The sequence below is a fragment of the Adelges cooleyi genome, unplaced genomic scaffold (genome assembly GCF_023614345.1).
Source record: "Adelges cooleyi isolate 19-005CV unplaced genomic scaffold, UGA_ACOO_1.1 ACOO_flye_CR_arks_rails_tigmint_CR_PRNA_108, whole genome shotgun sequence".
Classification (NCBI taxonomy): Eukaryota; Metazoa; Arthropoda; class Insecta; order Hemiptera; family Adelgidae; genus Adelges; species Adelges cooleyi.
Window position 1 is genome coordinate 3835971 of NW_026095761.1, and position 14594 is coordinate 3850564.

The following is a 14594-nucleotide window of genomic DNA, read 5'->3' on the forward strand; positions in this document are numbered from 1 at the left end:
ATTATGGTGTTGGCTCATTAAGCTCAACGATGCGCTTTCCCCCCGCCCACAAATCCATCATTTGCACCGTGCACTATCCGCCATAATAATAGTACCTAATAATAATAATATTATTATACAGCCAAGGACATTGTGTTGCATATTTTTGTTGTTTGCGTTCTTCCTGCTGAAAACGTACCGCACATTTTTGTTCTTGATCAATTAATGTGTGAAATATTGCAATGTCTATGTACATTAATAATGTAACGGAGATAATATGTAAATGCGTCTTTACGCGCACCGACCAACGGTGATAATTATTTATTACCGATTATTATTACTAATATTGCAATTTATTTATTTTAATAACTACATACTTACAGCAGCTGGTACTTGTCTCGTTGCACACCGCGATAGGCGAACGGACCTTGGATGGATGTACCTGCGATATGTGTGTATATAAATACACATTTATTTTTCTTAAATAATCAGTATTCGAACTTGGATCACGTGTGATCCCGCTGTGATAATTAGGCGAATCCTAACACATTACAGGCCTTTGAATTTCACCGTAAATACGGAATCGGCTTTGAAAGTAGTTTTATCGCCGAAAAAAAAAAGTAATAACATACAAATTTCCCCGACGCGGTGTTTATTTAAAAATGTTTTTTTCCTATTCCAAATCAGACCGACAATAATTGGCGGTAATTATCTAGTTATATATATATTTATATAAGAATGTTATACAGTTTTGGCACTGTTTTGAACTCCAATTCAGCTCCCCCGCAGGTTTCAGCTCTGACCCTTTTTGTGAAACCAATCTACAAACGTAGTTGGAGTGTCTTTGGAAAAACTTGTTCACGCGTGCGGTGGTTGCTTACCACGGTCGTGGTGACCGTCTAAACACTTGGTATGTTATTATATCACAAACGATTAGAACAACATATTATCACATACATTTCACGGAATATAATATTTTCATCGTGTGTTTCTTTACTCGATAATAATCGAAGTCAATCGAAATTCCACGGACAAAATTGCCAGTAATGAATAAGTTAAATATAGGTCTGTAACGTTTTGTGTTATATTGTCGTCTCGTTTTTGTTGCATTTAATAATTTATGAATGAAACGGCTGTGTACCGAGAATCGTCGGCCCCAGACATTATTTAACGAACAGTAATTACCATGCGCAACGAATATACTAATAATAATAATAATAATAATAATAATCTATATTAGTTGGGCGACGACGGTCATATTATTATGATAATAGCAATCGTCGTCGTCGTACACACAGTTTTTCATATTTAAGTGGATGCATCGCCGTTTGATGTTATTACAAATCGATGTGCGTACGCGCGCTGCTGCCCCACAACAGCGTGTGTGCAGTGTGCACTGTGCATGTTATAATATAATTATCATTATAAAGCGGCGTTAACGAGGGATTGCGGAATTATTTAAAAAAAAAAAAAATAGTACATAACAATAATAATAAAAAAAAACCACCCTAAAGATGAGTAAATTTATCAGAATTTGAGCCGCGGTATCGTTAGTTCGTTTTTATACCGCAGTTGCGGTATGATAATACTGACCGCGGTTACCGGGCACTATCGGTGTGTTCGAGCGACGCCATTTTGTTTTGTCGTCCCCTAAGACCACTGACCACGTGTTCTTTGTAAAAGGTGACAGGTCTTCATATGAATTATTTCAACTGAAAGCGACAGAAATACAAATTTCGATAAAAGTATTGCGACTTTGTAACAATATTAATGTGCTTTAAAATGTATTGCTTCTTCGACAAGTGTGCCCTTCTGTTGGCCCTTGTGTAAACGAGTAAAATACTAGTATTCTCTCCCGGGAAAACGTACACAAACAAACCGAGACTTGAAAAGAAATGTATTTTTGATTTCTACTGCCCCCCCCCCCCGCCTTCCACTGTTATCTTGGCACCTAAAAAAGTTTAAATAGCTTAAGTCCAAAAAGCCTTGACCACGCGAATCAGATTCGCGGTTTGACCGTCAAAAATCCTATAAGAGATATACAGTGTTGACAACTCACAACTAAGTAACATTGTGATTTTTGATATCAGCTCTTCTCATTTCTCCGTTCTTTAAATTTTATATAAAAGTCTTTTTCTCCATTTTCCTTGTTATATCACTTCATATTATCTCTTTTACAGTGTTTATTTTTTTTGTCGTTTACTTGTTTAAAATACAAAAACCTTTAAAAATCGCCATTACATTTTACAACAAAAAAAAATTACCAACATAAGAAGCCATTTTGCTATGAAATAAAATTACTGTCATAAGCATTCGGTCATTCGCGTTTAAGTTATTTTTGTCGTTGTTTTTTCTTTTTTTTTTCATCCGCCATTTATAATTTACTCAAAAGACCGTCCAAGTTGTTTCCGACCGGTTACCTAATAACAATTACTATTGTTATTTAGTTTGTTTTTTCTCGTGTGAATGCATTTGATCATTTCATTTATATATCTATATATTCCTACTTAATACTTATGTCGGATATTTATAGATTTTGTTATTCGTTTCCAAATATTATAATACATAAATTGAGTTTATGTATATTGTATTTGTATGTAGTTCGGTTTCTTAAATTTTCTTTTGTTGTAAATTTTGTTTTTAAAAAAGCATTTCTGGTCGTAATTAACTTTCGAGTCTTACAAAAATATATTAAATTTATTACAAAAAAAAAAAAACTGTTATTGCAGTTATAACGATTGGATTATGAGAAATGCTTCGAAAATATCTAAAATAAAAGTTTGAAAAATCCGACGTTTATTGTAAACCCAGATTTTTCCCATCACATGCGACAACAACAACTACAACAACAACAACAACAATAATAATGGTGTGTGTTATTGTTAGGAAGAGGAGCGTTGTACACAATAATAACACGATGTTATGACACATATGGGTCAGTAAAGCGCAGTCGCCGTGCGGTGTATCCGTCCCCTCGGGCGCGTCCGCAGACCCTGACCTTGGACACGAGCATATCGCGCCGTAAATGCGCGCGATGCACCGATTGCAAACTACGGCGGCGGCGGTTGCGGGCGGCGGGCGGGCAGGCGGTGAGCAGTGTGACCACGACGGGACGCCAAACGGTCGGGCTGCGCGCAACGAGATAATTAGCCGACTTGCGGCGGCTGCGCGGCCGACTCTGCGCACATCGTCATGCCGACCGTCCGTGGCGGCGGCGGACCCGCGATTTTTTCAATCTGCTTCTCAATGTCGAGCGTTTTGCTACCGCCGGCGGTCGTTCCGAACGGTTTTCCGAGCAACATGTGTCGCCGTCGTCCTGCACGCGCCGCCGAGTTGAGTGCGGTTAGGGTCGTCTTGTGAACGAATTTCAACGGGTCTTTTCTCGCGTACTATTTTTTATTATATTTGGTTTTACTCTACCGGTCGACTATCTATTGTGTGTTCGTCGATACGGGTCCGAAACTGGCGTATTACCGACGGGACGCCGTCACCGCGTACTTGCCGCCGCCAAAAGCCGACGCCGACGAACCGATGGAGCCCGGCGGATGCGCGGCCGCCGGCCCGTCGGCCGTCTATCACCGCAACAGTTACACGTCCGTCGCCGTGCCGCCGACCCAGTCCGCCTATCACCATCACCGCAACAACCCTTATGCCTATCACCATCGTTTCAGCGGTGCCGCCGCCGCCGCCGGATATCACCACCAGCACCTGGTGTCCGCGGCCTCTTTGTCGGCCACCGCCACCGTCTATGACAACTGTACTGCTTCTTCGACGCTGTCCTCTCCGCCGCCGTTGCAAATGCCTCCGGTCGCTTCTTACTGCATGCAACAACAACAACAACAACAACAGCAGCTTCTTAACAACAACAATAACAACAATAATATGCCGTCTCCGCCTCCGGCCATTCCCATACTGTACAATCAACAACATCACCATAAAATCGCCAACAACAACATACCGGTATCACCGCCGGCGGCGTCCGCTGCGTACCACCAGGCCGCCGCGGTACCGCCGCAACAGTACCACGACTGTTACGGCGTGCCCGCGTACCCTTCGGTCGACGAAATGGCACCACAACAACAACAACAACAACAGTACCACGTCCAACAGCCAGCGCAGCCGCCGCCGCCAACAATCCTCCAGCCTCAACAACACCAGTTAATGTCACCGCCGGAGACGCCTCCACAATACATGCACCTCCACAACGACGATTACAGCATGTCTTCGTCCGACTTTAACAAGTAAAAAAAAAATAATAACATTTTGTTTTTAAATTGTCCAAAATTACAGTTCTTCCAACAATAAAACGGGGTTTTAAGTTAAAAAAAAAGTTGTCTACAGGGTTTTTAAAATGTATTGAATAGATGTTGTTTTTGTCTGCTGCTCGAAGGGTTTTTCCCGCGTCCTAAACCAAAGCCAAACTGACTGCTACAATTGCACGTCTCGTCTTTGTCCGTCCATGTGTGTATACAGGGTGATTCAAATAAGTATAAGACTATTTTTTTCGAAAAATAATTGCAATTTTGTTGTTTCTCTGTTTGAGAGGAGATACTCGAGCTTGTTGTGTTGTTACTTCGGAATATTGGAATTTTTATCTTTATTGTTTACTTCCAGAGGTCCTATGGATTCTTGAAATTAACGTTCATATTCAATTGACTTTTTAAATTAACAACAATTTGCTGAACATGTTGACCGGTTATATTGACCAGTTTTGGATAATAACTAGAAGTTACTATGCTTAAAATTTAGGACGGGAGGTGGTGGATTTCTATAGGGAAATGCGCGCTGATAAAAATAATACTACTCCCGTCCTAGACTTTAAACTTTAAACTTGACCGGTTCAATAATTATAACTTCGAGTCGACAAAGCTCTGGAAAATACTGAAAAAAAATGTAAATATTTAGGCAATTGTTAAATACTATTGTAAAATAACACAAACAAAAAATGTTTTTCAACAAAAATAAATACTAAAAATTGCAATTATTTTAAAAAAATGAATCAGTATCTCGTCTTCTTCTTAACGAATCGGCCTGTATATTTTATTTTTCTTAAAAAAAGTCGAGCGACAGCGATTAAGCCGTTTAAAAAAAAACGTTTTGAACATGTTTTTTTTATATCACAAATGGTACACACGACGGACGTGGCGTTTTAAACGGTAAATTTGTTCGTCGATACCCAAATGTAAATATTATATACAATATAATAATATAATATTCTTTGTTCGATCCGACTTGATATTTACCCAGGAGATAAATAACAGAGAAATAATAACACATAATAACGACAAACATTCCTATGGTTTTTTTTTCTCTTTATCGATACATATATTCTCAATAATTAGTTATTATTATTTTCGGTTACAATATTAGTGGCAGCGTGACGCCTCTTTTAAAAAGGCACAATATTGTAATCTCCGGTGTTTTGTTTATCCGATATATTTTATCATAAATATTCCTATTTGTCGCTTTAACGAAAATACAACTGATATATTAATACCGTGTAAACTACTGCGTCTCGTGATCTCCTCTATCCAAGTAAAACATATGAAGTAAGCGAAAAGGTAGTGTTTTAAGTGGTTTTTTTGTGCAGTGTTTTAAGACCAGAACAACGAAATTACATTTATTTTCTCTGGTAAATATTTTTAATGTGCGTTTACTACTGCAACCGTGTGTGTGTGTGTGTGATACAAAACACAATAATATAGTATCGGCTATAACATTATTATAATACATTATCAATGCGTACACGGTAAACGGTCGGTTACAGAACTTTGGTAACCGGTAAATGGTATCAGACAACCGCAATGGTGGTAACTATAGTTAGTGTTTTGTGTTTCTATCATACAATTCGAATGAATACATCGTTGGACAAATTATTTTGCCGTCTTTAAAACCGCAAATAAATAATGAATTTGATTATTTTCGGGGGAAAAAAAATAACATGTTTTTTCTTACGACAAGTCGACTAAAATCGATAAACGACGACTATTTGAAAAACCGCGTATACTAAAATACAGCTCTCTGCGGTTATGGTGGAATCGTTATTGGTGTGTATATATATATATATATATATATTAATAATAAAAACGCAATAAAATATCGTATTTGCACACCGTCGGTTATCCGACAAATAATAAATAAATAGTTCTGTTGTTGTGGCGGCGTACATCAACAAACACACGTTTTGTTAATGGAGATACTTACATACGCGTTGGTTTTTTTTTTTTTAACTGATTTAACGAGCTTTTTTATGAGTGTTTTTTAACGGGCTGCGACAAGCCGGCACAATTAATAAAAATACACCCGACAATTACACATCGGCACATCACGCACAAACTATAGAATTTTTTTTTTTTAGCAAAACAATTGAATACACGTATTTACGGTTGTTTTTGGCTTTTTGATTTATTTTTTTTTTAACCTGATTGGATTTACATCCAACTCTTCGGTACTTCGATTTGAACGAATAAAATATATACAAATATCGTCTATTGTCGAAAACGGTAAATAGCCGCCGGTAACCAGCTCGCGGTTACCGCATGGTAACTGCGCGGTTAATGATTGGTTACAGAGCTGGTATTCGCGTGTTACGTTATCAGATACATACGCTGACCATGTTCTAACCGCTGTGGTAACTGGTATTTTCTTATTACCTACTCAGTTGATAAACAGCAGAATAAACTACGGCGCTTAACATAGTATTTAGTTTTGTCGTTTATTTTTGGTCTAGTCGAAAATGTTCAATTCTATGTTTTCCAACAACTAAATTGTCGGCACGCGTGTTCAGGTAAAAAAACTTTTTTTTCTTCACGTTCCATTATAATGTGCGGGGTGGTATGTTTTGAAAACGTTATACAACTTTTTCGACCACCGAAAATAATCTTTAAAAATATACCAAGTTACGTTGGAAATGACATAATGTGATTTGCGCATAATAGATCAATCCACTTAAAAACGACCACTTATTATAATTGTATTTTCCAGTCTCGTCGTCGTATTCGCCATTGTTATCAACACGATTTCGTCAACAACCAAATGTCTGGCGAACAAAATATAATTTCATTACCTACTTTTCCAATAAAAACTGTGTTACATTTAAGAAAAATAATAACTTAAAATACTAAATTAAATTCGAATTATTTTCGCTTACAACACTTGGTTGGACATTTGTCATCCTTCCCTTGGGTACTTGACTTTAAGCACACCGAGTTAAACCTGTAAAGTATATAATAATATAAAAGTGTATACAAAAAAAATAATCTGAAGGGGAACGAAAAGCGTCAAATGTTATAAAAAAAAAAGAGACTAAACCGCCAGTCACTTTCTGAAGCGTGTATTTCAAGCGTTTTTTTTTAAATTAATTTTTCAAATCTATTCTATGGGGACATCTATTCTATGCCGAAACAAGACTATGCCCTCCTCCCATCTTGAAACCGTTTTCTTCTCGTTTACCCTCTCTTGTATACTTTTTTAGTGTATTTGTTCTTGTGAAGAAAAATGTATGCGAAAGAATAATTACTATCGTTTAAATGACTAACTTTGGTAACCGGTAATCGTTTGGTCTATCTAGGTCAAACCTAGAAAATATTTAATTCCACGACTGCATAATATCAAAAATTAATTTCCGTTTTTATTATACTCACTTCTGACGCTGCTCTTGTAAATGACAATTTTTCGACCTTTCGAAAAAAACTGCTTCCCTTTTTTTTTTAAAATTGAATTTTAAGTGTTTACTTTCACAGCTTGTACCCGTATAGTGTAAACAACCAGTGTTCCGAGAACAGATTTTTAATTTAGCTTTTCTGGAAATAAACCCCGCCGAAAAATATGTTCATAAATATTTTGCCGGTTTTTCAATTAATTTCACCGGGGGGGGAAAAAACAATGCTTTCCTGGAACGCGCCTTGTTCACACTTGTTGTATTGTGTTTGTGTACATGAGTGTATGTTTTTTTACGGTTAAAATTCTATTTATTTATATCATTATATTTTCGGTGACATATTTCTTGAATTATTGTGAAACCTTTACCAGAAAAGCTACTCCCCCCCCCCCAAAAAACAAATTCTTTTTAATTAACAATATTGGATTTTAAGTAGGGTTCTGGGAATCAAAAAGGGTGAAACAAAATAAAACTTATTCGGAAAACAATAGTTCGTTTCGAAGTCGGCCTCTATGGTTTTGTTCTGAAATAAAAAAATGTTTTTTTTTATGTATAATAAACACATATAAAGATATTTCAACCACAAACGGCTCAACGCACTCAAGAATAGCGACGGCGGAAGGAGTGTGGTTTAATTTGCGTTCTCGGTATATTTTCCTTGTTCACTGTTTAAAATTATGGTATTATTATAATAAAGCTCACTGTTTAAAATTATGGTATTATTGTTATTATTATAAAGGTAGACAGACAACGGGAAGGGTTCCAATTTATTTTTAACCGTGAGGTTAATTTTTAAAGATAGACGAAATATTTATTCAATAACATCTAAACGAGGGAAACGCAACATGTTTTAAAATAATTACATACTGCCCGGTTTTGTATTATCTAAGCTGTTGTCAATCGATAATCGATTAACTCCGACCGGAAGGGGTCACATAAAAATAGATTAGATTTTAAAAATATGGTTTTTTCACAGTATAAATAGGTAACGTGGCTTTGCTTTGGTCTGCCAGTAAAATAGTTGTTACATTTTTCGAAAAGTAAAGTTTTTTTTTTAATCCATCTTGATGTTTTCGCTTCGATTGCATTTAATTTGATGAACTTTGTTCTGCTTGTCCTTTGACCGACGCAATTATACATTGTAGTTTAGTTGTTTTTTTTTCGGATATAATTCTAAACCGTGTGACTTGGCACATTAACTCGACGAACCGTTTAGGCACTGCCAAATGATATTATTTGATATATTATGCAATCGACTAAGCCAATTAACGTGTACACAAAACCCGCTTACATTGCCAATTAATGCAAACAAACCGAAAAAGATTATTAACTTGAGTCAAGCGAAGTAAATGTAAACTGAACACCGGGTACACTCGTACTTAAATGCAATTATTGTTTTATAGGCAGAATCAATAATGGTCGTATTTTGTTTAATCATGTGTAGTACATGATGTATTAACATCTTATTATTAAAAATCATTAAGTTGTAATTGCAAGTTGTTAATTAATTTATTCCTAAAACATATTAATTTATATTTGCTCCGTTCGTTCCTCTTGTCCAACTTTAGAAGTTGTTGTTTAAAACTGGTTATCGCCCAATCGGGAATTTTCATCAACACACGGGTTTAATTTTTAACACACGAGGGATAGGATTATATTGCAGAAAAATATATGAAATTTTGGCCAACTAACAACCGATAAGAGTATGAAAATATTACATGAAAAAGTCTTAATAAATAGACTGGGATTGTTTTTTTAGGTAAAATTATTTACCATTTTATTTCTGATGTATTTTATATACAGCTATGTGTAGTATCTAGTAGGTTAGTTGTGATTTTCTGACATTTCACCGGCATGACTTGAATTTACTTTGTATATTAGTATTAGCTAGCTTGATGTATATTGTTGTTTGTTTGGTGAGAAGTTTCGAGATGTTTGTTACACTTTGGTTGAGTATTTGAATCTTCGTGTCGTGAACAGTCTCTAAATAAGGAGAGATTGACGGACGGGACTGTTTCATCATGTTTTTTTATTTTATTTAGCTGGTCCCCTTTCCTCGACCCAATCTCTATAAAGTCTACTGCTTTGCAAGGCTTAACTTCTGAAATCTAACGATGGGCATTTTTTTTCATTTGAGATTGAAATCATGACTAGTCGTACAGATGGAATGTGTGTGGTGTTGTTTAGGCGAGTTGTTATAATACAATTTTTGGTCGTTTCGAAAACAGCAACGTCGTAAATCGAATGTGAAATTTTTTTTTTAAATGTGTGCGATAAAAAAAATGGTCCTTTTTCTTTGTGTGCCTGTCTGCGCGAGCCCTTTAAACACGCGGTGGTTCTGTCGTTTATTGTATTTGACCATATATAACAAGATCCCCCCCCCACCGAAAAAAAATTAAACTAAAAAACCACCGGTGCCAACAAAAATTTCCGTATGGTATTTTGGTTTATTATTACGGTAGGACCGTGTGAATCGTTTAATGGGATACGGTTTAGATGTTTTTCGGTTAAGTGCGCGTTTCGAGCATGATTATATATTTTTTTCCACGCGGTATTAACAATAAAACAATAATACAATATAATATTATATGTATATTTATGACTTTAACGTTCTTGTATTTTCTTCCTTCTCTTCTCAATCTTCATACATACGTATTAAACCGATGTGTTTGTTATTTATTATTATTTTTGTGTTTTTTTTTTTTGCACAAGCACGGTCGGCGACCTCTTGAAACAAAAAAACCACAGCAAAAAAAACCTGGCGTTTATTGGTTCCGTTTGGCCGGACATTCGCAAGGATGAGATATTGTGTGCTGAGTTTACATCAGAAAATGATAATTATTGCTGTGTATCCAATGGGGTATATTTATTTTCGTTTCAAGCCGGGAAATTTTTTTTTCGATATTTTCCCCCAACATTTTTGGGGTTTTTAGTAGGGTGTTATTGCGACAACTGGATCGTGCTACTTTTCTGTTACCAGCTCTTCTCTGTTCGGTTGAATTCGCAGTATGTGTGTATGACGTGTGTTATGCGATATTAAAAAAAATTTTTTATTAAACACAACATTAGTTGGCCATTTTTTTTTCTAGTCAGCCGGTACTTGGTCGGTGTTGAGAAATGCACACCAATAAAATATAATCGTATTTCAAAACCGCGGCCAATTAACGTTGCATTTAATTTGCCCGCACTTGTTGTTTGTTACTCTTATTATTATTATTATTATCTGTTGAATTATTATTACATAATATCGAGTACGTTGTTGAGTTCTTTTTTAATCGGTCCCTCTAGTTAAATGTAATTTTTATTCGATTCACACGCGTGGTGTTTCTTCGAGACGATACTATGCAATTAATGCACAGAGCACTGTGTTTTTGCACTTTAAATTACTATTATTATGTATATATCTATGTGAATACATTTATTTTTAAGCGATGATAATAATTACTTTCGTGTTTGTTCGACCAGAGAATTTTTCGGCAAATATTCGCTAAAAAATATTAAATGCTGCTGTTGAAAAAAAAATTGCCCGTTCTATAAGAACAAAATAGTTTTGCCATTTGACCGTCGTCGCGTGACCGCACCGCGCCAAGATGTATAGAATTTAATAATAGTCATAAGTTATTCCGCTACTCTATAATCTAGTTGTTTTTTTGTGTTTCGCTAAAAACGGTGGTGTACATGTATATTAATATAAAAAAAATATATACTGGTTCTCAGTATTCGCACCACGCCCCACACAACTAGGCGATTCGTGTCCCAGACGACCAGTTATAGTCTTGTGTTTTTAAATTTTTATTTCATGATCTAGGGAAAAAAAACTATACCATATTCCCCGGGGGGTCTCTTCTTGACCGCTCGTGCATTTTGAATAAATTTTTAAGTAAACTATTCAACCGCTTCTTTGTGTAAAATTGCCAGTATAACATTTCAGACTAGTAAATTGCAGCAATTTTAAACGTGCATAGGTTTTCTGACACGTTTTAAGTGATCACGAGCAGTTTTAGTATCGGCTAGATGGGGCCCGCCCATACACCGATAATAGTTCTCTAGGGCATCTTCTAAATTTTTAATATTTGACTGTATAAAGATATTTTTTCTTAAGCTGGAATTCTTCATGATAATGGTAGGTACATAAAATGATCTAAGATTATGTGGAATTTAAAAAACAACGTGTGAGAATTGTTTAAGTTGCCTTTGTCGGAGGGGGATGTCACTACAAAGACCTATTCTTATACCTAAGTTCTTTCTAGATTATCATAAACTTGTTAAAATCAATATTTGTTGATAAGTACATTTAATTAAATAATCAAACAACAACAAATAAGCCTACACCACAAAATTGTATACTTTTTCAAATAGTTGTAATAAACATATTTTGTTGGAGCCATCAACTGGGGGTTATTGCTTTTGGCGGGGTTTTTGGCAACAATGAAATTGATTTTTGGGCTATCAAAAAATAAAGAAGAATATTAATAAATTATAGAAAATATTTACTTAATATTTTAAATATAAGCAACGTTTTTTATAAGTAAGCTTTAAAAGTCGGATTTTTAATTTTAAATGACGAATAATTATTCGGAAAATGTGTTTTTTAAAATATGGTTGTTCTTTAGCGGATCAAAAAACTGTTTAATTGAAATACCTACATTTTGATGGTATTTGTTTTGAATAATAAATTATTTTAAATACCTAATTTATTATTAATAAATTACAATTATATTTCTTTTTAAATACATTTTAAATTGAATGTTACAAACAATCTGTTACATTCATTTTTTTTCTTATAAATATTATTTAGTATTCTAATAATATTCTACGGAATTCGAATTTACTTGAACAATGTTTAAAATTTGTGTTTTTTCTTGACTTGTAATTCGGTATTGTCGTCGTCGGCGTTGAAAATTTTGGCAGATGTAGAATTTTAAAATTCTTCAACCAACACAAAAATAAATCGTCGCCCGTCGTCGTTGCATATAAATATAATATATGTATATATTTTTAATTCTCATCCCACACCGAGTGTACCTTTTTTTGTACTCTTGGTCGTTGACACCGGCGGAATAAAATATTATGTTAATAATTTATGTATAAATTCGTCGAAGATAATTTATTATTTTTTCGGCCATCTGAAACTGTTTTTATTATTTTTTTTTTTAATTTTATTGCGATGCGTTTCTACACGTAATATGTATTTTATGAACGTTACAATGTCGTACCGTGTAAACTAATCTGTAACTATATACTTTGTGTGTGTGTGTATTATGTCTGGCCGGTATGGTCAGATACGATGACGAACGGCGGCCAGTCGAATCTGTGGTAATATCAGCAACTTCCTGTATGAAATAATAAAATTCACGTAAACGCGTATGTATTGTAGGTAGGTTTGCTAAAAAATAATAATAATTATGATCTATGATTGTGATCTAGTCGATTGTGTATAGTATAAATCGCTATTATTTTTTTCATGTACTTGTCGATTGCGTTGCTGGCGCGCTCTCTCGCGTATAATATTACATTGTAATAATGTTCGGCCGACCTTGGTTCGGTCGGAATTATGATAACTTAGTTTTATAACTATTGGCTGATTATTCTTGTGATTTTTTTGCCGTATTATTGACCCCGTAGGAAAATTCTAATTAGATCTACTCCCCCCCCCCCAAACCCACCCATCTGTTCGACCGTCGGAAATGCATCGGAAAAAGCTTTTGCATAATTTCACGTGACGACCATCGCACAGTCGGTGTCAGCATAAAACGACCAACGCCGACAATATTGTTACATATTATTGTTTATAGTACTTGGTTAGGTACCTACATTAAAAAAAAAAAAAAAATGTTTTATTGCACTGCCCACGACCACAACGCACACTACCGTAAAACTATAAAGAAATGGACTGATAGTTGTTGATAGAGAGAGATCCAATGGTGAACATCGGTAGAAAGAGATGGGAGAAACAGTACTACGTATTATGTATATATTGTATATTATCACGGTAAAATACTGATATTATTATCAAGGATACGAAAAAATGTTTAGGGATTAGCGGTGAGACTATCATTAATAGGGTATGACCAATAAAAAAAAGTATTTATTTTGATTTAAAGTGGTCACACTGTCGCTCGCCTTCTTTATAATACTTTGTTGTTGCCGTGTTCAGGGCATAATATGATTGCTTACAGCTCTTTTATTTTTATTCAATGATACGAGAAATAGCACCGCTTGTCTGTTTATCGTTTTAAAATCAATGTTACTACACATTGTGGTGACAGTTTCCGACGAGTTGACTACCGACCGAGAACATGAGAAAAAAAAAATCTTAAGTACATTGTGTAAACGTCGTCTCTTGTTTGTTTAACCCCGTTGTTGCAAACGCTCGAGCACGTTTCATAGCGCCAGACGGACATTTGCTATAAACGAGTTAAACGACCCACCCCGTTTTTTCTGCTGCCCCTATTCCGTCATTATTATGTAGCCGCCACCATTACCGTACTTAGCCCTGATAAAGATGTGTAATTTTGTTTTATTGGCACTAATAAACTCCCGCCGGTTTTATCGACGACGATTAAACTGAGTCGTCGTAAAACTCTCCAAAGTTCACTCCAGGAGAGACATAGAAAAGTCCTCCCCGACCTACCTTAAACAAACCGGCGTTGCCGCCTACCCTCGTATGGATTTTTACTATTTTCACCCTTTAGAGGGGTGAATCTTCAGTCCAAGGGCGGCCAGACGACCGGTTAGTTATGTGCAGGGTGATCGATTAAGGGTAAAACACTAATTTTCTTTTTAAAGTTATTGCAATTTTAAATAATTTGTTAAACATTTTGTCAGGTCCCAGTTTTGGATAATTACTTTAAGTAAATTTAGTTTATTACTTTGTAAACTTAAATAACTCTACAAGTAATTATTCAAGAAACTAGTTATCGGCCAGTCGACATTTTCAGCGAATAATTCTTAA

At 35.4% G+C, this 14594-nt stretch overlaps 1 protein-coding gene across 3 annotated transcripts in view; it reads left to right on the top strand.

Annotated features, from left to right (window-relative positions):
• Positions 1–14594, top strand: part of LOC126838221 (neuronal PAS domain-containing protein 2-like) — a 73032-nt gene that overhangs the window by 24090 nt on the left and 34348 nt on the right. For 2 of the 3 annotated variants that reach the window (XR_007685678.1, XM_050572481.1), the window contains exon 1: positions 3207–4220. The exons of the other annotated variant lie outside the window; for it this stretch is intronic. Coding sequence is in view for 1 of the 2 variants with exons in the window: in XM_050572481.1 (XP_050428438.1) it covers positions 3511–4220 (710 nt within the window). In the remaining variant the exon portion in view is untranslated. Of the gene's footprint in view, positions 1–3206; positions 4221–14594 lie in introns of those variants that run through there. 3 annotated transcript variants of the gene reach the window in all.